Source organism: Pseudophryne corroboree, chromosome 2 (assembly GCF_028390025.1).
Source record: "Pseudophryne corroboree isolate aPseCor3 chromosome 2, aPseCor3.hap2, whole genome shotgun sequence".
In the NCBI taxonomy this organism is placed as follows: domain Eukaryota; kingdom Metazoa; phylum Chordata; class Amphibia; order Anura; family Myobatrachidae; genus Pseudophryne; species Pseudophryne corroboree.
In genome coordinates this window covers 601,748,394-601,774,428 of record NC_086445.1, presented here as the reverse complement: position 1 = coordinate 601,774,428, position 26,035 = coordinate 601,748,394, and the positions used below count along the sequence as shown (strand labels likewise).

The 26,035-nt window shown below is 48.2% G+C and overlaps 1 protein-coding gene across 1 annotated transcript in view; it reads right to left on the bottom strand.

Annotated features, from left to right (window-relative positions):
* Positions 1 to 26,035, bottom strand: part of SLC9A1 (solute carrier family 9 member A1) — a 148,691-nt gene that overhangs the window by 55,536 nt on the left and 67,120 nt on the right. The window contains exons 3-5 of the mRNA XM_063954704.1: positions 23,855 to 24,105; positions 23,445 to 23,662; positions 3,135 to 3,328 (exon numbers count right to left, since the gene is read on the bottom strand). Of these exons, the coding sequence (XP_063810774.1) occupies positions 3,135 to 3,328; positions 23,445 to 23,662; positions 23,855 to 24,105 (663 nt within the window). The remainder of the gene's footprint in view (positions 1 to 3,134; positions 3,329 to 23,444; positions 23,663 to 23,854; positions 24,106 to 26,035) is intronic.

The following is a 26,035-nucleotide window of genomic DNA, read 5'->3' as shown; positions in this document are numbered from 1 at the left end:
TGAAGTAAGCCTCCTCAACCTGCTCAGGTGTTGTATCAGCAATATTCAACACATCCCTAATGGCCTCTATCATCAACTGCACCTCTTTTGAAAGAGATGCCGCCCCAAGCAGCACATCCCCCTCACCTTCTGCCGTGTCAGAATCGGTATCCGTGTCATCTTGCATAATCTGGGCAAGAGCATGTTTGCGGGAACATATAGTAGGGGGTCCTGAGGTAACAGAACCGGACCAAACTGCCATAGAGTTTTGTAAAACCTGAGTTGCAGATTCATTCTGTGCAACCCTAGTAGAAATCATAGTTTAAATAGAGGATAACCATTCAGGCTCCCTTATTGGTATCTGCACTAAGACAGTACAATGATTACATGGAATGGGATCATCCTGAGAGGACATATCCTCTGCAGCATATGACACAGAGTCCCTGGATATAGCTTAATGGAGACCACAGACACTCCACACACAGGGGAGGACAGACCGAGTTTCACCCCCAAGAATGGCGAGAGAGACACAGATTGGAGCCAACCCACACACAGCGCTATTAAAGGTATAGGGAGACCCCCCAACCAGCGCTGATTGTGCACCTTAATAGGTTACACAGTCTGTACACAACCTCCCCCTCCCTTCTACAACCCCCTGGTACCGTAAGAGATAGCTGGAGTTGAATTGAAGGTACAGCTCTCACTGACAGCGCTTCTGCAGAGAGGAAAATGGCGCTGAACGCTGCAGGGTCATCTCTGAGGAGAAGCACCGCTCCCTTATATGGCGTTGTCTTCCCGCTCTTCTGAAGATTATACTGGCCTGAGGAATTTTGCTGGCAGCGATCCTAAGACCCTGACAGGCTTGGAGGTCAGTGTAGGGTGTAGGCGCTACACAACCTCCCCCTCACAGCACCGCACTATGTACCGCTGAGCCCCAGAGTGCAGTTAGTACTGCGCTCCATACCCTGTTGCCGCCATCTTCACACCAGCTCCCCGCTTGCTAGGGGGGCCAGTGACCAACTCGCCACTGATCTTCTGGCTCTGTAAGGGGGTGGCGGCATGCTGCCGGGGTGAGCGATCCCCTGTGGCGGGAACGTTCAATCCCCTCAGCAGCTTAGTGTCCTGTCAGCGGAGATAGTCGCTCAGACAGCGCAGGGCGGACACTACTCCCCCCCCCCCCCCCACCCTTAGTCTCACGAAGCAGGGAGGCTGTTGCCAGCAGCCTCCCTGTAAAATAATAAACTCAACAAAAAAAAACTTTACTAGAGAAACTCTGGAGAGCTCCCCTAGCTGTGACCGGCTCCTCCGGGCACATTTTCTAAACTGAGTCTGGTAGGAGGGGCATAGAGGGAGGTGCCAGCCCACACTCAAACTTTTAAAGTGCCAATGGCTCCTGGTGGACCAGTCTATACTCTTTGGTACTAATGTGGACCCCAGCATCCTCTAGGACGTAAGAGAAAATAATTTAAAGCTTCTAAGTGCCTAATTAGTCATGAAGGTGGGTGTACCAGTGGTTCTGAACCAAGTCTCAACATTTATAACTTAAAAAAGGGATTTTACCTGTTCAGGAGGTGGTGAAAAGAAAGCCCCATTAAAATCTATGGAGACTTATCAGGAGTAAAGTTTTGCAAATAATTGTATAGGTCCGAGTCGTGATTAAAGCCCTTTTGTTGAGCAAACATGGGTTATCAATTGAATTCCCCTAAGTGTTGCTGTGCTTATTAGCAAGCACTTCAGTACATAATATTTTTAGACTGGAGACCTAATTTATAAACATCATAAAAAAGTAATAAAAAATCTATATATAAAATGAAAAGACCACTCCATAATAACCCTGTTTACCTTACTTCATATGGGTGGGTTGGGGGGCGGGCAAGGAGGGGAGGGAGATGTATGATTGTTTGATAATGGTTTGAACGTGTAACGTGCAGCAGTTACTGCTTCCCTGAATGTTTTAAGGCAGGCAAATGTCAAGAATGGCAGAGGCCACTGATGTATTCATATAAGGTTCTCTATCAGATGAGCACTGGAGCTTCGCTCTTGGTTCTCCTCACATCACCATGGTATGTCAGAGCTCAGCAGATACAATTATCTATTCTTCAAAGAGTATTGGACTCCAGTGCATCTAGGATGGCTTTGCGGCACGGCTTACACCTTTTGTTCGGGCAGTCTACTGCGGACTTCTGGCGTCTGCTCTGGTCCTATACTTTAAGTTATTTTTGGACACCGGTCCTGGACTGTGCAGCCACTTCTGGGATTAGGAAGTGTTTGTACATGGGGGGGGTGGGGGGCGGGGGGTGTATTCAATCAGTATCGTTTTGTCGACCAGTTGAAAAAAACAGCACTTTGTCGCCCATTTTTAGGTCGAACTTACATTGGACCTATTCAATGCCTGTGCCGTTTTTTTCCGACTGGTCAAAAAATCCAGCACTGGTGAAAACCAAGAGTATCTGCAAATATGGACGCTGATACACGTTTTTGCAAATTTGCAGGAATTTTCTCCCGTGCCAATTCGACGGGGGAAAAATAAATAAATAAATGAAAATGGTATGGACAAAAATGTACTAAAAAAACGGGAGAAAATGTAATATCCTGTGTCAAATTAGTGCAGTCGAAAAAACGGCACTTAACTGACGACGCCCCCTAGACTCCTTAATTTGTTCAACACAGTTTGGCCTTCTACGTCTATTAATAAAGAAAAGTTAGCTGAGAAATTTTCTGTATGGCTTCCCTTTGTCCATGCATTAGCCCCCGACATGAAACTAGCACTAGTTTTCAGTGGACAATCTGGTACAATTTCGCCTTATAAGAAGGAAATGCATGATTTTGATTTATAGAAAGTCTACGCCTTTATGTTTTGGAATTGAAGGTACCATAATAAATTTTAAATGGTTTTATTGCTCCTGATAGGTTTTAGGAATTCTGGTTATTTCAAAATTTTTGGAAGACTTATCTTGCCTTGCAATTTCAAACACAATACACGTTTCTGAAACTTTTATTTTGTCTGTCAATAAAATGTATTTTAAAAAAAAGGAAGAAAGCGTTTGTCTTGTGAAGTAGGCCTTGCATTTTAAGATCTTTACTGGGCCAGATTTTTCCCCCATAGCGCTTCTAACATAAACATGAGGTTTCACCAAAATGCCTCCCTTACTTACCTGCACAAAGACGGTGAAGAATATGACTGTTATTATTGCAGTGAGGAACATATCCCTGTTGTTACTGTGCAATAAATATCCCAGGGAGAAGGCAATGGCACCACGCAAACCACCATATGCAATTATGAACTGGTCTTTGGGCGTCAGCTTCACTATGCGGAACTTGTTAATAAAAAATGTCAGACTCAGCACACCTGAGGAAAGAAAGCAAAATAAAGTCGTACCAAACAGAAGACAAAATAGTGTTATGCTTCTTCATAATTTACTAGCAGGATTAGAATGCTATAAATTATAAGGCGATAAATCAAAAAAGTATATGCTAGACAAATGAGAAATTATTCAGAGCAGTTTAGAGTACTAGATATATACAGAACTGGGTATAGGGTCATAAGGGCAAGAGGAAGAGGAAGAGTTAGGGGTAAAGTGGTGGTGGCTCAACACTGGCCAATTAACTGGAGTCTATCATTGTACTGATGATGAAGCAAGCTGTAGTAGCGTCTTGTATTGCGGTCTCTTTTGTAATTACTCCCAAACGGACATTCGTATCTAGAGACTGCTGTCCGTCACTCTCATGCACACATAGTAAGTACTGCAATCACTAATGACTAAGCATTTTGCGCAGTCAATATACCAGCATGCTATGCATAGAGCCAAGTCCACTTTTCTTGATAGTGATGGCATAAAAAACAATGCATTTATTATTTAACTACACTATTTCCTACCACTTCTGCTGGGATAATGCTCCAAGGATTTAAAGTCATTTCTGTAAATAAGTTATTATGTTGCTATTAAGCCTAATAAATGCAAACTATGTCCCTTTGAAGTATATATATGCAAAAATAGCAATTGTTTACAAGATCCATTTTTATTAAAGCTGCCTCAATTTTTCCAGGATTTTAATTTCTCAAATTTGCCCTAAGCAACTTTTATGGTTTTCAGAACATACCTCTTTTGAAGTTATTTCAAGTTCATTAGCTTGAGCTAAAGTAACAAAAGCACAATTTTCCCAATAAGGTTTTGCACCGTCACTAATGGACATTCCCAGCATTCACAGAAAGCAACTAATTTTCTAGCTGTATGCTAGAGCTATCCAATGTATAAAATATTAGGGAATTTATAGGGTTAAAACGAGTTTTGTGGTAAGAACTTACCTTTGTTAAAACTGTTTCTGCGAGGTACACTGGGCTCCACAAGGAAAGACATAGGGGTGTAGAGTAGGATCTTGATCTAAGGCACCAACCAGGCTCAAAAGCTTTGACTGTTCCCAGAATGCATAGCGCTGCCTCCTCTATAACCCAGCCTCCCTGCACAGGAGCTCAGTTTGTAGTTACCAGCCCAATGCAGTAGCAGGAAAAGAGACGACAACGGTTAGAAGCCACATACACCACACTCTCTCGACAGGAGAAGTGTCAGCGGCTAATGCCATACCAACCCAAAGAAGCTAAGTGCGTCAGCGTGGGCGCCTTGTGGAGCCCAGTGTACCTCACAGAAAGAATTTTAACAAAGGTAAGTTCTTACCATAAAACTCGTTTTCTGCTGCTGGGTACACTGGGCTCCACAAGGAAAGACATAGGGGATGTCCTAAAGCAGATCCTTATGGGAGGGGACGCACTGTAGCGGGCACAAGAACCCAGCGACCAAAGGAAGCATCCTGGGAAGCGGCAGTATCGAAGGCATAGAGCCTCATGAACGTGTTCACTGAAGACCACGTAGCCGCCTTGCACAATTGTTCAAGGGTCGCACCACGGCGGGCCGCCCAAGAAGGTCCAACAGACAGAGTAGAATGGGCCGTAATGTGAGCAGGAGCTGATAGACCAGCCCTCACATAAGCATGTGCAATCACCATTCTAATCCATCTGGCCAAAGTTTGCTTGTGAGCAGGCCAGCCCCGTTTGTGAAATCCAAACAGCACAAGGAGAGAATCTGATTTCCTAATAGAAAAGCAGTTCTCTTCACATAGATACGGAGAGCCCGTACCACATCCAAAGACCGGTGTTTGGGAGACAGACAGATTAGGAGAAACAAGTGCCGTAACCACGATCACCTGGTTAAGGTGGAACGAAGAAACCACCTTAGGTAAATATCCGGGACGAGTCCTAAGAACCGCCCAGTCACAGTGAAATATCAGATATGGGGAACTACAAGACAAGGCACCCAAATCCGACACTCTTCTAGCTGAGGCAATAGCCAGCAGAAACACCACCTTAAGGGAAAGCCACTTAAGATCAGCTGAACTAAGAGGTTCAAACGGAGACTCTTGTAACGCCTCCAAAACCACCGACAAGTCCCAAGGAGCCACAGGCGGGACATAGGGAGGTTGGATACGCAACACACCCCAAGTAAAGGTATGCACATCAGGTAAAGTCGCAATCTGTCTCTGAAACCACACCGACAAGGCAGATATTTGAACCTTGAGGGAGGCCTAAGTCCAGGCCCTGCTGAAGAAAGGCCAACAACTTGGCTGTACTAAACTTGGAAGCGTCATAATCGTTAGATGCGCACCAAACACAGTAAGAATGCCAGACCCTATAGTAAATCAGAGCAGAAGCCGGTTTCCGGGCCCGCAACATAGTTTGAATGACCGCCTCAGAAAACCCTTTAGCCCTCAAGACGGAAGCTTCAAGAGCCGCGCCGCCAAAGACAGCCGGGCTAGGTCCTGGTAGACATAGGGGCCCTGAACGAGGAGGTCTGGGCGTTGTGGAAGTAGAATTGGACGCTCTGACTATAGGCCCTGCAGGTCTGAGAACCAGTGCCGTCTGGGCCACGCTGGAGCTATGAGAAGCAGAATTCCTCTTTCTTGCTGAGTGACACCGGAGGGAACACGTACGGCAGCCGAAACCTCCACGGCACCGCCAGCGCATCCACGCATGCTGCTTGAGGATCCCTTGTCCTTGCTCCGAAGACCGGAACCTTGTGATTGTGTCGAGACGCCATCAGATCTACGTCTGGAAAGCCCCACTTTTCCACTAGGAGTTGAAACACTTCTGGATGGAGGCCCCACTCTCTGCCGTGTACGTCCTGACGTCTGAGAAAGTTCGCTTCCCAATTCAGGACTCCCGGAATGAATACTGACAATATGGCCCGTAGATGGCGTTCCGCCCAATGTAGAATCCATGAGACTTCCTTCATTGCCAAACGGCTTCGAGTGCCGCCTTGACGATTTATGTAAGCCACTGTGGTGGCGTTGTCAGACTGTACTTGAACAGGGCGGTTCTGAATGAAATGCTGGGCCAGGTTCAAAGCATTGAAGACCGCCCGCAATTCCAGAATGTTGATCGAGAGGAGAGATTCCTCCTTGGTCCACCGACCCTGAAGGGAGTGTTGCTCCAGCACCGCTCCCCAACCTCTTAGACTGGTATCTGTCGTCAACAGGACCCAGTTGGATATCCAGAAGAGACGGCCCTTGCACAATCGTTGGTCCTGGAGCCACCAGTGCAGCGACAGACGGACCTCCGGAGTCAATGAGATCATGCGAGACCTGATCCGGTGAGGCAGGCTGTCCCACTTTGCTAGAATCAGCCTCTGGAGGGGGCGAGAATGGAATTGAGCATACTCCACCATGTTGAATGCTGGTACCATGAGGCCCAGCACCTGCATTGCCAAATGTATCGACACTTGCGGACGAGAAAGGAAGCAACGAATCCTGTCCTGAAGCTTCAGGACTTTCTCCTGAGACAAGAACAACCGCTGGTTGTGAGTGTCCAATAGCGCTCCCAGGTGCACCATGCCCTGAGCAGGGACCAGGGAGGATTTCTTCCAGGTGATGAGCCACCCGTGGGCTTGTAGAAACTGGACAGTCATATCCAGATGACGTAGGAGAAGTTCTGGGGAATTTGCCAGGATTAACAAGTCGTGCAGATACGGCAGTATCCTGACCCCTCGACGGCGGAGTACCACCGTCATCACCGCCATAATTTTGGTGAAGACTCGCGGAGCCGTAGTTAAACCAAAAGGTAACGCCCGAAACTGGTAATGGAGGTTGCCAATCGCAAACCTCCGGTATTGCTGATGTGACACTGCTATAGGACTATGCAGGTAAGCATCCTGTATGTCCAGAGAGACCATGTAGTCCCCAGGTTCCAAGGCCAGAACTATAGAACGAAGGGTTTCCATACGGAACTTGGAAACATTCACAAACCTGTTCAATGCCTTGAGGTTGAGAATGGGCCGGGAGGACCCATTTGGTTTCGGGACCAGAAACAGCGGAGAATAGTACCCCCGGACCCTCTGAGCAAGAGACACCTGTACGACGACTCCTGTATCCAGGAGGGTCTGTACCACGGAATGTAGAGTGTTTGCCTTTGTCTGGTCCAACGGGACGTCTGTCCGGCAAAATCGATGAGGGGGTCGGTTTTTGAAGGCTATGGCGTAACCTCGAGTGACGACTTCCCGTACCCAGGCATCTGAAGTGGTCTTCAACCATTCCTGGGTATACCCTAGAAGCCGGCCCCCCACCCTGGGATCCCCCAGGGGGAGGCCCGCCCCGTCATGCGGCAGGCTTATCGGTCTTGGAAGCTGGCTGACGGGCAGCCCAGGCTCTTTTGGGCTTCGGCTTACCAGGTTTTGAAGTGCGGGCCTGCATGTTGTACGCCTGACCTTTTGTTTTACCTGAAGGACGAAAGGGGCGAAAGGAAGTACCTTTAGCCTTCGACACAGAAGGGGCGGTACTTGGCAGACAGGCAGTTTTGGCAGTAGCCAAGTCAGCCACAATCTTATTTAAGTCCTCCCCAAACAGAATATCTCCCTTGAAAGGGAGTACCTCCAGGGTTTTTCTAGAGTCCAGATCCACAGACCAGGATCTCAGCTACAATATCCTGCGAGCCAGGACTGATGTAGTAGAGGGCCTTGGCTGCTAGGATACCGGCATCAGAAGCCGCCTCTTTAATATAGTGAGAAGCTGTGACAATATATGACAAGCATTGTCTAGCATGGTCAGAAGAGATTTCAGCTTCTAACTCTAGGGCCTATGCTTCAATAGCCTCTGCAGCCCATGTTGCTTCAATAGTGGGCCTTTGTGCAGCACCCGTGAGGGTGTATATTGCTTTCAGACAACCCTCCACACGTTTATCCGTAGGCTCTTTTAGAGACGTGACGGTAGTGACAGGTAGAGCTGAGGAAACCACCATCCTAGCCACATGCGAGTCCACTGGAGGAGGCGTTTCCCAATTTTTAGACAGCTCTGGCGCGAGGGGATAGCAAGCCAGCATCTTCTTTTGAGGAACAAACTTCTTAACCGGGTTTCCCCAGGGTTCCTGACGTATATCCACTAGGTGGTCAGAGTGAGGTAAAACATGTTTAACCACCTTCTGACGCTTGAACCTATCTTGTTTCTTAGGAGGGTCGGATGGCTTGGGATCATCCGTAATCTGTAAAAATAAGATTTTAAACCTACCGGTAAATCTTTCTCTCCTAGTCCGTAGAGGATGCTGGGGACTCCGTAAGGACCATGGGTATAGACTGGCTCCGCAGGAGACATGGGCACTCTAAAGACTTTAGAATGGGTGTGCACTGGCTCCTCCCTCTATGCCCCTCCTCCAGACCTCGGCTAGAGAAACTGCCCAGAGGAGACGGACAGTACGAGGAAAGGATTTTTGTTAATCTAAGGGCAAGATTCATACCAGCCCACACCATCCACACTGTATAACATGGAATATACGAACCAGTTAACTGTATGAACAAAACAGCATCAGCCAAAGACTGATCTCAACTGTAACATAACACTTATGTAAGCAACAACTATATACAAGCCTTGCAGAAATATATCCGCACTGGGACGGGCGCCCAGCATCCTCGACGGACTAGGAGAAAAAGATTTACCGGTAGGATTAAAATCTTATTTTCTCTTACGTCCTAGAGGATGCTGGGGACTCCGTAAGGACCATGGGGATTATACCAAAGCTCCAAACCAGGCGGGAGAGTGCGGATGACTCTGCAGCACCGATTGAGCAAACATGAGGTCCTCCTCAGCCAAGATGTCAAACTTGTAGAACTTAGCAAATGTGTTTGACCCTGACCAAGTAGCTGCTCGGCAAAGCTGTAACGCTGAGACGCCTCGGGCAGCCGCCCAAGAAGAGCCCACCTTCCTAGTGGAATGGGCCTTTACTGAGTTTGGTAATGGCAATCCAGCCGTAGAATGAGCCTGCTGAATAGTGTTACAGATCCAGCGAGCAATAGTCTGCTTAGAAGCAGGAGCGCCAACCTTGTTGGCCGCATACAGGACAAACAGTGCCTCTGTTTTCCTAATCCGAGCCGCCCTGGCTACGTAAATTTTTAAGGCCCTGACTACATCCAGGGACTTGGAATCCTCCAAGTCTCCCGTAGCCACCGGCACCACAATAGGTTGCTTCATATGAAACCACCTTAGGCAAAAAATGAGGACGCGTCCTCAACTCTGCTCTATCCACATGGAAAATCAGATAGGGGCTTTTGTGAGACAAAGCCGCCAATTCGGACACCTGCCTTGCAGATGCCAAGGCCAACAACATGACCACCTTCCAAGTGAGAAATTTTAATTCAACTGTTCAAAGAGGCACAAACCAGTGAGATTTTAGGAACTGTAACACCACGTTAAGGTCCCAAGGTGCCACTGGGGGCACAAAAAAGGAGGCTGGATGTGCAGCACTCCGTTTACAAAAGTCTGGACTTCTGGGAGAGAAGCCAATTCCTTCTGAAAGAATATAGATAGGCTCCATTAATGTATAGATTTCGGCCCTAACTTCAGGCCCATATCCACTCCTGTCTGTAGAAAGTGGAGAAAACGGCCCAAGTGGAAATCTTCCGTAGGAGCATTCTTGGCTTCACATCAAGATACATACTTCCTCCAGATACGGTGATAATGTTTCGCCGTCACCTCCTTCCTAGCCTTTATCAGAGTAGGGATGACTTCCTCCAGAATACCTTTCCCCGCTAGGATTCGGTGTTCAACCGCCATGCCGTCAAACGTAACCGCGGTAAGTCTTGGAATACGCAGGGCCCCTGCAGTAACAGGTCATCCCTGAGAGGAAGAGGCCATGGAACTTCTGTGAGCATCTCCTGAAGATCTGAATACCAGGCCCTTCGAGGCCAATATGGAACAATGAGTATTATCCAAACTCTTTTTCGTCTTATGATTCTCAACACTTGAGATGAGAGGAAGAGGAGGGAACACATAGACCGACTGAAACACCCACGGTGTCACCAGGGCGTCTACCGCTACTGCCTGAGGGTCCCTTGACCTGGCACAATACCTCTGAATCTTCTTGTTGAGGCGTGACGCCATCATGTCTATTTGAGGAAGTCCCCAAAGACTTGTTATCTCTGCAAAAACTTCTTGATGAATTTTCCTCTCTCCTGGATGGAGATCGTGTCTGCTGAGGAAATCTGCTTCCCAGTTGTCCACTCCCGGAATGAAGACTGCTGACAGAGCGCTTACGTGATTTTCCGCCCAGCAAAGAATCCTGGTGGCTTCCGCCATTGCCACTCTGCTCCTTGTCCCGCCTTGGCGGTTTACATGAGCCACGGCTGTGACGTTGTCTGATTGAATTAGAACAGATAGGTCTCGAAGAAGATTCTCCGCTTGTCATAGGCCGTTGTATATGGCCCTTAATTCTAGAATGTTGATGTGTAGACAAGCCTCCTGGTTCGACCATAGTCCCTGAAAATTTCTTCCTTGTGTGACTGCTCCCCATCCTCGGAGGCTCGCGTCCGTGGTCACCAGAACCCAGTCCTGAATGCCGAACCTGCGACCCTCTAGAAGGTGAGCACTCTGCAGCCACCACAGGAGAGACACCCTGGCCCTGGGGGACAGGCTTATTTTCTGATGAATTTGAAGATGGGACCCGGACCACTTGTCCAGATGGTCCCACTGAAACGTCCTCGCATGAAACCTGCCGAAGGGGATCGCCTCGTAGGTCGCCACCATTTTTCCCATTACTCGAGTGCATTGATGAACTGACACACTGTTCGGTTTTAACAGTTCTCTGACCATGTTCTGGAGTTCCTGGGCTTTCTCCCTCGGGAGAAAAACCCTCTTTTTGTTCTGTGTCCAGAATCATGCCCAAGAACGATAGCAGAGTCGTTGGAACCAACTGTGACTTTGGTAGATTTAGAATCCAGCCATGCTGCTGGAGCACTCTCGGGGAGAGCGACACGATTTTCAGCAACTGATCTCTTGATCTCGCTTTTATCAGGAGATCGTCCAAGTATGGGATAATTGTGACTCCCTGCCTGCGCAGGAGCACCATCATTTCCGCCATTACCTTGGTGAAAATCCTCGGGGGCATGGAAAGCCCAAACGGCAACGTCTGAAACTGGTAATGACAGCCCTGTACAGCGAATCTCAGGTACGCCTGATGAGGGGGATATATGGTGACATGAAGGTATGCATCCTTTATGTCCAGTGACACCATAAAATCCCCCCCTTCCAGGCTGGAGATAACTGCCCGGAGCGATTCCATCTTGAATTTGAACTTTTGCAAGTACAGGTTTAGGGATTTTAGATTTAGAATGGGTCTGACCGAGCTATAGCGGTTTCGGAACCACAAACAGGGTTGAATAGTACCCCTTCCCCTGTTGAACTAGGGGAACCTTGACAATCACTTGCTGTAAACACAGCTTTTGAATTGCAGATAAAACTATCTCCCTTTCTGGGGGAGAAGCTGGTAAAGCCGATTTGAAAATCGGCGCGGAGGCACCTCTTCGAATTCCAGCTTGTAGCCCTGGGATACAATTTCCATCGCCCAAGGATTCACGTCTGACTGAACCCAGACGTGGCTGAAGAGTCGAAGACGTGCCACCACCGGCGCGGACTCCCTCAGTGGAGCCCCAGCGTCATGCGGTGAATTTAGTAGAAGCCGGGGAGGACTTCTGCTCCTGGGAACTAGCCGTGGCAGGCATTCTTTTCCCTTTACCCTTACCTCTGGCGAGGAAGGAAGAGCCCCGACCTCTTCTGGATTTATGCGTCCGAAAGGACTGCATCTGATATTGTGGTGTTTTCTTTTGCTGTGGGGGAACATAAGGCAAAAAAGTAGATTTCCCCGCGGTAGCTGTGGAAACCAGGTCCGCGAGACCTTCCCCAAATAACACCTCACCCTTGTAAGGCAAAACTTCCATATGCCTATTTGAGTTGGCATCACCCGTCCATTGGCGGGTCCACAGGGCTCGCCTAGCAGAAATCGCCATGGCGTTGGCTCTTGAACCTAGTAGCCCAACGTCTCTCTGAGCGCCTCTCATATATAAGACTGCATCTTTAATGTGACCTAAGGTCAATAAAATGGTATCCCTATCTAGGGTATCAATGTCAGCTGACAAGGTATCTGTCCAAGCTGCTACCGCACTACAAACCTAAGCCGATGCTATTGCCGGTCTGAGCAAAGCACCCGTATGTGAATAAATTGATTTTAAAGGTAGTTTCCTGTCTGCGAACAGCAGGATCCTTGAGGGCCGCCGTGTCTGGAGACGGTAGCGCCACCTTCTTGGACAAGTGCGTTAAAGCCTTGTCCACCCTGGGCGAGGATTCCCACCGTACCCTGTCCTGTGCAGGGAAAGGATACGCCATAAGAATCCTCTTGGGAATCTGCAGTTTTTTGTCTGGAGTTTCCCAAGCTTTTTCAAATAACGCATTCAGCTCATAAGATGCGGGAAAGGTTACCTCAGGTTTCTTTTCCTTAAACATGCATACCCTCGTGTCAGGGACAGAGGGGTCATCTGTGATATGTAAAACATCTTTTATTGCGGGGGCGTGGCTTGGATCGGAATGGAGTAGCAGTGTGCAACTCTAGCTCTCCATAATAATCCTGCTAAAACATCCTTTTTCCCCTAACCCGTGACTCCTGGGACCTACCTGCGGGCATAGGAAGGTGTGCTGCCCCTGCTGCCATCCGCGCTGGCCGGGAGCGTGAAGCGGCTCCTTGTGTCAGACCCCTCCAGTGTGCTGGCCCGGCTCCCTGCCTCTCTGCGTGCCGGAGCTGGAGAGAAGACGCGTGGGACACGCGACAGCGCTCCTGACGGCGGCCCTGCAGTGATCCCCCAGCTGGGGATCGGAGACTGAGGAGTCCCTGACTGACGGCCGGGAGTAGCGGTGACTACCAGAGGACTCGGCGGGCGGGTGAGTGCAGGGAGGAAAGCCCGCGAAGCCGCCATCCTCTTTTCTTTTCTCTAGTCTGCACATGTAAAACTGGTCTCTCAGCGCCATCTGGTGGTGGAATACAGTAAAGTGAGCTGTGGCTGGAGCTTCCTCTATATCTCCCTCCTGGGCTTAATAAATAACCAAAAGTGTGGTGCCTCAATAAAACGGAAGGGGGAGGAAGGGAAAAAGAATATATATATAAAATACAAAATTATTGCTCCCCCTACATCCACTGAGGAGTTCCTGATTATACAGAAGAAGAAGGGGAATAGAGAGCAATAATAAGGAAGGAAACAGCACAGTCCTTATATGCTCCCTGCAAACCTGCAATAACCACATAGTTTTGCTCTTGGGCTGAATCAGCTAGTCTCCTATTCTCTGCATACAACCTATTTTGCGGTGTGCTCATAGGCCTGCTCTACTTTGCTACATTATTATTTATCATATCTGCCCGATCCGAGCGGCTCCAGCACCTGTGCTGACCTGATACTGCTCAGAGACTTTTTTGCTGTAATATCCTTGGAGTCCTGACTTCGCGTCCAGTGCTGCAATGGTGAAAGGAGGTCAGAGCGCGGCGAGCGCCGCCGCCGCCGCTGCAAAACTGGAGAAATTCGCTAGGTCGCAACAGGCAACTCATTCGGCAAAGCAGGGTGACACTGACCCATCCCCGCCTGCGGCTGAGGTCGCTGCCCCTGACCCCACTGAGCAGGTTCAGTCTACCCAGCAAATACTACAGGCCATTTTTGCGTCTGAGCAAAGGGTCACAGACAGGATTGGGCAAGTCCAGGCGGACGTCTCTCTCTTAAGACAGGATCTACAAAAAATCCGGGAAAGAGTGAGTGAAACTGAGCATCGGATATCTGATCTGGAAGACACTACATCACCCTTACAATTGAAAGTGGCCGACCTATCTACCCAGGTGATATCTATGCAGAGTAAAATGTCCGATATCGAGGGGAGACTACGGCGCAACAACGTTCGGTTTGTTGGGCTCCCTGAGAGGGCAGAGGGCACCTCCCCAGAATCCTTTCTGGAAAATTGGCTTATTAAATTATTTGGCAAAGAAGCATTTACCTCTCAATTCGCGGTGGAACGAGCGCACAGGCTCCCGCCTAGACCGCCACCACCCGGGGCTCCGGCTAGAACATTTATTGCTCGTTTCCTACATTTTAAGGACCGTGACGCTATACTCCGCATGGCCCGGACACAGGGCCCTATCCAACTAGATGGACATAATATATCCGTTTTCCCTGACTTTGCCCTGGAGGTGCAAAAGAGTAGATCACAGTTTCTGCAGGTTAAGCGTCAACTCCGTGACCGCAATATACAATACTCTATGCTGTTCCCGGCCAAACTGAGGGTGGTGTCTGATAACACCACTCATTTCTTCTCCACTCCTCAAGATGCTGCTGCATGGTTGGAACGACAGCCTCGTCCTCCTCGTTGATGTAATATCATACATTTGTTGATCTGTTACTTTCTTATTGCTGGCTAAGACTAACTGTTCCAAATCACGATACGCTAGTCATGCTGTGGATATATATGCAAAGTACTAGGGGGGCAATGTTGAGCAGCCTAATGTTGATATTAATCTCAATCTCGTTTTTATATGTTGGGGTACGCTGCTAGATATGTTTTTCTTTTCTTTTTCTTCCTTCTTTTTTTATTTTTCCAGGGTTAGGGTAATACTTCTACTGGTATTCTGAGGAGAGTTTATGCCGAAGATAGTGTAGGGGCATTTCTTTGGGATCTTAGTTAGGCCCCTATCCCTTAGATTAGTTACTTTGGTGGGAGTTATGGGATCCAGGTATACCTTATGTTCGCAAGGTGATACAGGGTGGGTGTGGGGGGGGTTAGTTTTTTTTTTTTCATGCCATCAATTTTTGACTATGTGTGTGTTCTGCTACACTGTGTTATTAGGTGATACAGGGTGGGTGCGGGGGGGGTTAGTTTATTTTTTTCCAAGCCATCACTTTTTAGCTCTGTGCGTATTTTGCAAAGACGTGTATTCTCTGCATTATGTTGCTTTGTGCTCATGTGCCTCCAGGAACGTAGGGGGACTGGTTATTCCTGTCCCTATGTACTGTTGGCTCAGCGTTGATATGCTGCGATGCCAGGCTCTGCTATATGTCTCTTTAACCTATCCTGTTATCCCTCTCCGGTATGATTTCTATGTCTACTGTTTCTGAAGGGCTCCGTCTGCTCAGCTGGAACGTTCGGGGATTGAATGAAAAAATCAAAAGATCGTTAGTCCTGACTCAGGTTAAAAAATATCAGGCAGACATAATTTGTCTTTCTGAAACACATTTGCATGGAGGTAGAGTGTTGGCGCTTAGAAAACCATGGGTCAGTCACGTGTATCATTCCACCTTCTCTAGCAATGCAAGAGGCGTTTCTGTAATGATTAAAAAGTCCGTACAATTTCATATGGATGAATGTGAAACTGACCAATATGGCAGGTACGTCTTCCTACGAGCCCATATTAACAGCCGACTGTTTAATATATTAGCAGTATATGTCCCCCCGCCATATAACAATGAGGTCCTCCGGCACGCTGCCCGTTTTCTGGCCCGGTCCCCTGCCACCCCTGTGATATGTCTGGGAGATTTTAACAATGTCATGGATGGTGGTATGGACAGGTGGAGGGAGTCGGTTGCATCTTCCCCTCCCATGGCGTCCCCTACCTCATTCGCAAGACTGGTGGGGGAGATGGGGCTGGTGGATATATGGAGATGTCGAAATCCCGCGGCCACTCAGTTCTCCTGTCAATCCGCTACCCATCACGCTTTTTCTCGTATTGATTTGGTGTTGGTCTCCCATGGTTTGTCCCCGGACGTACTGGCGGTGGATTATCTCCCTAGGGGCATATCGGATCATTCTCCTGTTTTGGTCACAGTTAATATAGGTTGGGAGCAGGGAGCAAAAATGTGGAAGCTTAATCCCTTTTGGTTGACTCTGCTGGGGAAGGGTGAGGATCTGGTGGCCGCCTGGGAAGGGTTCCAGGAAGATAATTCATTATACAATGTTCTGACAATGAAGCATGATGCTTTTAAGGCGTTTCTGCGGGGCTCCTTTATAAAGCGGATCTCTGAAGTTAAAGCGTTCAGTAAAAGGGAGGAGATGCGGTTGGAATATTTGTGTCAGCAGTTGGAATCTCAATATCTTAATACCCATTTGCGGTCTGATGAATTGTTGTGGAAGAACGCGCAGAATGAGTGGTCGGATTGTTTATTTGAGAAATCCAGACGTAGACTCCTTTTTGCGGGACATGAGCAGTATTTTCGGGCTGAGATGAATGGTAGCTATTTGGCCTTTTTGGCCCGATCTGACTCCCCTAGAACAGTAATTCAGTGTGTGAAAGACTCTGCTGGCCAAATGTGTTACTCTGGATCAAAGGTGGCGGAGACTTTCCGTAGTTACTATACCTCGCTCTATGCATCCCGAGCCGATTACTCTGATGATCAGCTGGGGGATTTTTTGGCTCAGCTGACCTTGCCATGCTTGTCCCGGGAGGACTCTGGGGCTCTGGATGCGCCTATCACGGTGGAGGAGGTGGAGGCCGCGATCCTGTCTCTCCCGGCGTCTAAGGCACCGGGATCGGATGGACTCCCGGGCGAGGTCTATAAAAAATACATTACTTTCTTTGCCCCCTATCTCCTACAACTGTTTGAACTACTCTTAAAGGGTGGGGCCCTCCCGCGTTCTATGGCCGAGGCCAATATAATTGTCCTGCTGAAACCAGGGAAAGACCCCCTGCTCCCCGAGTCCTATCGACCCATTTCCCTCCTCAACACTGATGTAAAAATATTAGCAAAAATCTTGGCATCTCGATTGAATTCGGTAATTACAACGATAATTCATCCAGACCAGACGGGCTTTATGCCGGGTAAGTCCACGGCCCAAAATTTACGTAGATTGTTCTGCCATCTCCAGAGAAATGATGTGGGGGGATCGGACGCGGTGGTGGTGTCCCTTGATGCGGCCAAAGCGTTCGACTCCGTAGAGTGGAGGTACCTATGGGGGGTGCTGGAGAAATTTGCCTTTGGTCCTCGTTTTATTGGCTTTATCCAATTATTGTATTCCTTGCCCGTGGCTCGTGTGACGGCCAATGGTTTCACGTCTGAGCTTTTTGCACTGGAGAGGGGCACTCGACAGGGCTGCCCCCTGTCTCCTGCACTGTTTGCGATGGCCGTGGAGCCGTTGGCCGCCCTGCTACGAGGTAATGGCGGGGTCAGGGGAGTTGAGATTGGGGGTCATGTGGATGTGGTGGCGCTATACGCGGATGACATGCTACTTTTCCTGCAGGACTCTGATGACTCCCTACGTACAGCATTACATGTAGTGGAGAATTTTGGTATCTTTTCCGGTCTGCTAATTAACTGGGACAAATCCCACATTTTTCCTATCTCTGGCCTTCTTCCCGAAAACACACAGGGGGCGTATCCTTTGCAATGGACACTGCGATTTAAATATCTAGGTATCTGGATTACTCCTATGGCGAGTAGCTATATGGCCCAAAATATTGACCCCATACTAGCGACATTTAAAGAAAAGGCACATAGCTGGAAAAAATTACCGCTGTCTGTCCTGGGTAGGGTCAATTTATTTAAAATGGTGATGCAGCCAAAGTTTCTCTATGCTCTACAGAATTCCCCGGTCTACCTTCCCAAGAAGATCTTTACTGTTATTGAGGGAGTATTATCCTCATTTATATGGAGTGGCAGGCAGGCGCGGGTATCTATAAGAACGATGTGCAGATCTCAGATGTCTGGCGGAGCAAGCCTCCCAGATCTCAGACTATACTATGTGGCCACTCAGTTGGCCCATCTGAGTGAATGGACTGGGGGCTATCTGGGGGATACGATGAGGGGGTTTCTGGCTGAGTGGACGGAGTGCTCTCCTGCTTTCTCTCTCTCTCCTCTTCAACTTCTCCTTTCTGGTCTCTCAACGTCTGGCATGCCTCCCTTGTTGCGTCAAGCCTTGCTTATTTGGCGTTATGCGCACACTTTGTATGACTGGGAGGGACATGATACCTGTACTCCATTGTGGTTCAACAGTGCATACCCTGAGCTATATGAGATGTCGCTAGATAACATATGGATTGCTAGGGGAGTCGTGGCACTGGGTCAGCTATACCACGGTGGAGTGCTGAAGTCATTTCAGCAACTTAAGATCGAATTTGATGTGCCTAACACAGTTATGTTCCGATACTTTCGGCTTAGACATGCTATACAGACCCAATTCCCTCACGGCCCACCATCGATTGCTGACTCACCTGTTAAAACGCTGCTTGCTTCAATGAGCCGGAGGGGGAAGGTGTCTACCATATATGCTGCTCTAAATAACAATAGCTACCCCGATCTATTAAACAATCTCCGTACTAAATGGGAGACTGACTTAGGGCAATTGTCCCAAGAGCAGTGGCTTCAGATTATGAGTTCACTTAAATACACTACTCCATGTATAAGGTATAAGCAGGTTTTTTTCTACATTCTACACAGGTCCTATCGCACTCCGATTGGTATGCAGAGGGCTGGTCTTAGGGAAGATTCTAATTGCCCCAGGTGTCAGGCAGCTGATGCCGGATTTTGGCACTTATTGTGGGACTGCCCTGAGATTTCCCTTTTCTGGCATAGAGTTTGGGGTGATGTAGTCATGACAGCACCGTCCCTTCCTACATTAGATCCTGGCATATGTTTATTTGGGCTAGATTTGGAGGAGACGCACTCTGTTTTGCTGTACAAATATGTCCTGTGTCTCACAACGCTAGCTAAGGTGGTTATTGCTAGGGTCTGGTTCTCTGCTGATACACCTAGGGTGGAGCACTGGAGGGCGTTGGTGAACGAGGTAATTCGCCATGAGAGACATATGTATAAAATACGGGGTTCCACCTCTCGGTTTACGGAGATGTGGGGCCGCTGGGGTGGCGCAGGGCTGGGCGAACAAGTATTAAGCACATGAGCGACATTGTAAAACTATGGATATTCCTCGTCATGGATATATATATGTAACTATATATGATAAGAAATAACACGCACACCAAAATGTGATTGGAAAAAACGGTTTATTGATGGCAACTGTTAAAGTTATAGTTAAATTTCAATGTTGATGTTTTGTTTTGTTTGTTTGTGACATAAAACTCAATAAAAACTACTTGATTTAAAAAAAAAAAAAACATCTTTTATTGCAATAATCACATAATGAATACTTTTGGCCACCCTTGGGTGTAACCTCGCATCATCGTAGTCGACACTGGAGTCAGAATCCGTGTCGGTATCAGTGTCTGTTACTTGGGACAGGGGACGTTTGAGACCCTGAAGGGCCCTGTGACAGTAAAAGCCATTGATTGACTCCCAGTATTATCCCTGGACTCTGCTTTGTCCAATCTCTTATGTAACAAGGTCACATTTGCATTTAAAACATTCCACATATCTAACCAAATCAGGTGTCGGCGTTGCCGACGGAGACACCACAATCATCTGCTCCACCTCCTCCTTAGATGAGCCTTCCGCTTCAGACATGCCGACACACACGTACCGACACTCCCACACTCAGGGATAGATCTATATGGAGACAGTGCCCCAATAAGGCCCTTTGGAGAGACAGAGAGAGTATGCCAGCACACACCCAGCGCCACCGGAAACTGGAATAAAATCCCAGTTAGTACAGCGCTTTTATATAAATACACTCACTGCGCCAATAAAATGTGCCCCCCCCACACCTCTTTTTTGCCCTCTGTAACCTTGTTCAGCAGGCGAGAGTCCGGGGAGCCAGCTTCTCTGCAGTGTGCTGTGGAGAAAATGGCGCTGGTTAGTGCTGGAGGACCAAGCCCCGCCCCCTCACCGGCGGGCTTCGGTCCCGCTCAAATTATTTATACTGGCGGGGGTTTATTAATATACTGCCTCCGCAGTATCTACTTTATATGCCAGTGTCCCTAGAGGTTTTTATTGCTGCCCAGGGCGCCCCCCCCCCTACGCCCTGCACCCTTACAGTGCCCGCTGTGTGTGTTTGTGTGGGAGCAATGGCGTGCAGCGTTACCGCTGCGCGTTACCTCAGTGAAGATCTGAAGTCTTCTTTTCTTCTTAATACTCACCTGGCTTCTATCTTCCGGCTCTGTGAGGAGGACGGCGGCGCGGCTCCGGGACGAACGGCGAGGTTGAGACCTGCGTTCCGACCCTCTGGAGCTAATGGTGTCCAGTAGCCTAAGAAGCAGAGCCTATCATTCAAGTAGGTCTGCTTCTCTCCCCTCAGTCCCATGATGCAGGGAGCCTGTTGTCAGCAGTGCTCCCTGAAAATAAAAAAAACCTAACAAAAAGTCTTTATCAGAGAAACTCAGGAGAGCTCCCCTGCAGTGCACCCAGTCTCCTCTGGGCACAGGATCTAACTGAGGTCTGGAGGAGGGGCATAGAGGGAGGAGCCAGTGCACACCCATTCTAAAGTCTCTAGAGTGCCCATGTCACCTGCGGAGCCCGTCTATACCCATGGTCCTTACGGAGTCCCCAGCATCCTCTAGGACGTAAGAGAAATTAACTTAATAGCCTCCAACAGATCAGGAACATCCACATGTGAACTACCCTCCCCATCAGCAGTATCTGTGTCAGAATCTGTGGGGTCAGTGTAAGCGCCATCTTCAGACGAGGTGTCAGTGACAGCAGTGGATTGTGAGGAGATAAGAGCTCGCTTAGAGGACCCCTTGGTCTTAGGCGAGCGAGAGTCAGACTTTTTATTAGTCAAGGACTGGTTCAACTTCAATTGAGCAGATAAATTATCCGCCCACGGCGGGTTAGCTGCGGGGACCACATACGGTTGCACCGGCATAGGAGGTCCCAAAGGGGGTTTTAGTTTAGTAACTAGCGTATGTAGAAGCGTGGAGAAAGTAGCCCATGGTGGGTCATTATGTACCCCCATTGCCACAGTCCCACTGGGGGGCAAGGAGCCCCCAGAACCACAGCCCACAGCTGCTGTAGTCTCCTTATAGTGATCTGTGGCGTCAGCAACACCGGCAGTGTGTTCAGCCCCAGAACCGTTACCTTCAGAAGCAGACATGATATAACTTGCAGTATCAGGTAACACAGTGCAGATGTCAGCAGCACAATACCTCTTGCCCAAACCCCTGCGCAGTGTAGTCAGCACAAGCAGAGATACAGGAGAGAAAAATATGTATTAAAGTATATCTTGTGAAAATCCTATATAAATATAAAACCTGACGCACCAAGCCCCCTCAGGTTATAGAATATAGGGATAGCAAGTTGAGTGAGAGACACGAAATGGAAACCACTCAGCAAGCTAATGCACACACATATAGTCACAGTTAAACAATGCAGAGGTTATTACTAATAATAATACTGCACTGGACTAGCTTATTATATAGCTATGTAGTCAATAAATATAACACTGCACAGTAAGAACTGGATGTATATCACAGGGTACTTGTACCAGAGAACCCTGACTAAATGCACTCTTTCTTAACTAACACTGTCTAATAGGCAGGTAGAATACTTAAGTGTCATGTAAAGTCACAGCGCTGACAACCAGGCGGCTTTACACAGGAGGAGGCTTTACACAGGAGGATTTGCCCAAACAGTCCCAGGAACAGTGTACCTGAGAGAAATGGCGCCCAGACACTGACGGAGTGAGGGAGAGACAGATATGCAGCTCCGGGAACATATGGTGGAAATGGCGCCCTGGGGCTGGGGGAAGGGGCTCCAGGTCTAAGCCTTATCCCCTCTGCTGGCAAAACCACCAGGTACTGCGGGCTACACATAAAAAGGTTTTAAAGGGAAAACCTGACCTGCACCCATGCCCTGGTGATCTAGTGGGATCGCCTGTACTGTCGCAGTGTCCACCGCCAGCACGCAAAAGCACGGGTCCCACGAGCGGGAGCCACTCACCACCTCCCGAAGCGCGGCCACGCAATCCCGGAGAGCCCCCGTCGTGTGTGCCTGACCAGAAGAAAACCGGAGCCTCCTGCTGTAGTTATCCGGCAACCAGGGCTCGGGGGTGTACAGCGCCGCTGGGGACAGATGGAGCTGCAGCAGTGAATGTCACTAGACATGTACACACTGCCACAGCCCTTTAAGTCTTCACTTTTCTTCAAAAAAAGCTCTTCTTAGGGCTGCCCAGAGCAGCCCCTCTGTTATGTGCCTGCTATCTGCAGCACCAACTACAAAACTGAGCTCCTGTGCAGGGAGGAGGGGTTAAAGAGGAGGCGGCGCTATGCATTCTGGGAACAGTCAAAGCTTTTGAGCCTGTTGGTGCCTCGGATCAGGATCCTACTCTACACCCCTATGTCTTTCCTTGTGGAGCCCAGTGTACCCCGCAGCAGAAAAAGAGTCGGAGATTTTACTTCTATGCTGCCTTAGTATGAAAATTACATCTATAGGACTATGTTCAATAACTTTAATCTACAATATGGAACTCCCAGATGTGCCACAGCCCAAATGTATTAAGCCTTAACAAGAGATAAAGTGGAGACGGATAAAGAGTGATAACTGACCAGTCAATCAGCTACCTAACTGCCACGTCACAGGCTGTGTTTGAAAAAGGACAGTTAGGAGCTGGTTGGTTGGTCATTAAGGCTTAATATATTTGGGCCGTGATGCTGTGTCGATGTGTGTGAATTGATTTAAGAAACTGAATTCATGACTCTTGGAAGCTTGGATATTCTCATCAGATTTGTGAGGGCAAGAATAGCCTTTGGTTTTACTGCAGTATAATAATGGTAGAGCCTACGCACTAAGCTAGAAGATCCAAGTACGCCAGTTCTCCCACAAATATACAGCAAAGACACTCATTGCATGGACTGAATAAATATTTGAGAGAATGAAGCCATATCAATTGACTGTAATACAGAACCTCATAAATAAGTATGGGAGGACCTCTGTGTGGTCACTGGTTCCTAGTATATTTTTTTAATATGCTAGCTTGTTAAACCCACAAAACAGAAGAAACTGTTCCTGATTCTATTTCCCAACCCAGAGCTTCAAAGCCCCCATACAAACCAGGTTTTAAAGGACATCCATGCAGACTGTTAAAAATAGAACAACTAAGGGAATAACGTCAAATGTGTTCAAGCATGAATAGCCATAGAACCAGGACCAATAGGGGCACTTGAAGACAGTTCAGTAAACACTGTTCTTATGGGCCCAAAAAAAAAAAAAACACACCACCATGTATATTCAAACAAATAATGTATTTCACTATACCCAGCACACGTGCTATCAGACAGAAGATGAGTGTACTGATCACATAGGTCCAGTTCCAAGAATGGGGCCCAGCCACAGTGGAAACGCCAAGAAAGATGAAAATTAAGGTCTCACTGACACTGCTCCACATCTTCAGGAAATACTTGATCGTGGTATGCGACTTGTGAGAAATATTAGCCTCTACATAAGGTCGCATTACAACCCCTGAGGAAATAAGACTGCAATAAAATACAAAAAAGAAAAAAAAAGCAACATTTCAGTTAATGCTCTACGAGAGTGTACATGAAATGCGGCTATTGGAATTTGTAATGACACTGTGGTTGGGAGGGAAGATGCAGGAGAAGGGGTGGAGGGTGGGGGTTAGGGAAGAGATAAATAAAGAAAATCGAAAAAGTTGGGGAAAAACTCACGCCATAATTCCTGAGAGATGGAAGAGCTCTGCAGACATGTAGGCCATATAGCTATAAAGAAAAACAAACAAGGGCTCGATAACACGAATGTGGGAGGTAAAGCGTGAAGTGAAGGCTGCAATTATGCCATACACCAATCCTACAAACACCCCTCCAAAAGAAACAATTAAGAAACTCAGGAACCCCAGGGAGATATCACGGAATGTGACCTGATCCAATTCAGAAAACTCTTCGAACAAGTGGTACAAGACCTAGGGAAGACAAATATACATAAATTGTAGCCAAAAGGCTGGAGTATGAATGCAAAGGACATCATTATTTTCAATGCTCAAGAAACAAAAGACTATGGGGTATATGCAATAGCGGGCGAAATCGCGGCAATTATCGCCGTTTTTTCAATTCGACCAAATTCGCCAGGTGAATTCCGGAAGGTGGCTTCCGGAATTCACCATATGCAATGAAAAACGGATTCGCCAGAGTCGCGGGCGAAAATCGGCCGATTTTGCGGATTTTACCGCGATTTTAAAAAACGGGAAAAAACGGGGAAAAACCCGAAAAAAAAATGGCGTGGGGTCCCCCCTCCAAAGCATAACCAGCCTCGGGCTCATTGAGCTGGTCCTGGTTCTAAAAATGCGGGGGAAAAATTGACAGGGGATCCCCCGTATTTTTAAAACCAGCACCGGGCTCTGCGCCTGATGCTGGTGCCAAAAATACGGGGGACAAAACGAGTAGGGGTCCCCCGTATTTTTAACACCAGCATCGGGCTCCACTAGCTGGACAGATAATGCCACAGCCGGGGGTCACTTTTATACAGTGCCCTGCGGCCGTGGCATCAAATATCCAACTAGTCACCCCTGGCCGGGGAACCCTGGGGGAATGGGGACCCCTTCAATCAAGGGGTCCCCCCCCCCAGCCACCCAAGGGCCAGGGGTGAAGCCCGAGGCTGTCCCCCCCCCCCATCCAATGGGCTGCGGATGGGGGGGCTGATAGCCTTTGTGTTCAAAAAAAAAAGATATTGTTTTTTCCATTAGTACTACAAGTCCCAGCAAGCCTCCCCTGCAAGCTGGTACTTGGAGAACCACAAGTACCAGCATGCGGGAGAAAAACGGGCCCGCTGGTACCTGTAGTTCTAATCGAAAAAAAATACCCAAATAAAAACAGGACACAGACACCGTCGACAGTAAAACTTTATTACACACTGCCGACACACACATACTTACCTATGTTCACACGCCGACATCGGTCCTCTTCTCCATGTAGAATCCCGGGGTACCTGAAAATAAAAGATCAATTATACTCACCTCAACAGGCTCCAGAGATAAATCCACGGACTTGGCAAAAAAAGAAAGCGCATTTACCCGCACCAAAAACGGACTGAAAGGTGTCCCATGCTGACACATGGGACACCTATCCACGATTAAGATCTGTCAGTGACAGTTGTCACTGACAGGTCTCTAAGCCAATCAGGAAGCGCAACTTCGTTGCGCTAACCTGATTGGCTGATCGCTGTGACAGCGCATCGCACAGCTCCCTCCATTATATTCAATGGTGGGAACTTAGCGGCTAGCGGTGAGGTCACCCGCCGGTCAGCGGTGACCGGCGGGTGACCCCACCGCTAGCCGCTAAGTTCCCACCATTGAAAGTAATGGAGGGAGCTGTGCGATGCGCTGTCACAGCGATCAGCCAATCAGGTTAGCGCAACGAAGTTGCGCTTCCTGATTGGCTTAGAGACCTGTCAGTGACAACTGTCACTGACAGATCTTAATCGTGGATAGGTGTCCCATGTGTCAGCATGGGACACCTTTCAGTCCGTTTTTGGTGCGGGTAAATGCGCTTTCTTTTTTTGCCAAGTCCGTGGATTTATCTCTGGAGCCTGTTGAGGTGAGTATAATTGATCTTTTATTTTCAGGTACCCCGGGATTCTACATGGAGAAGAGGACCGATGTCGGCGTGTGAACATAGGTAAGTATGTGTGTGTCGGCAGTGTGTAATAAAGTTTTACTGTCGACGGTGTCTGTGTCCTGTTTTTATTTGGGTATTTTTTTTCGATTAGAACTACAGGTACCAGCGGGCCCGTTTTTCTCCCGCATGCTGGTACTTGTGGTTCTCCAAGTACCAGCTTGCAGGGGAGGCTTGCTGGGACTTGTAGTACTAATGGAAAAAACAATATCTTTTTTTTTT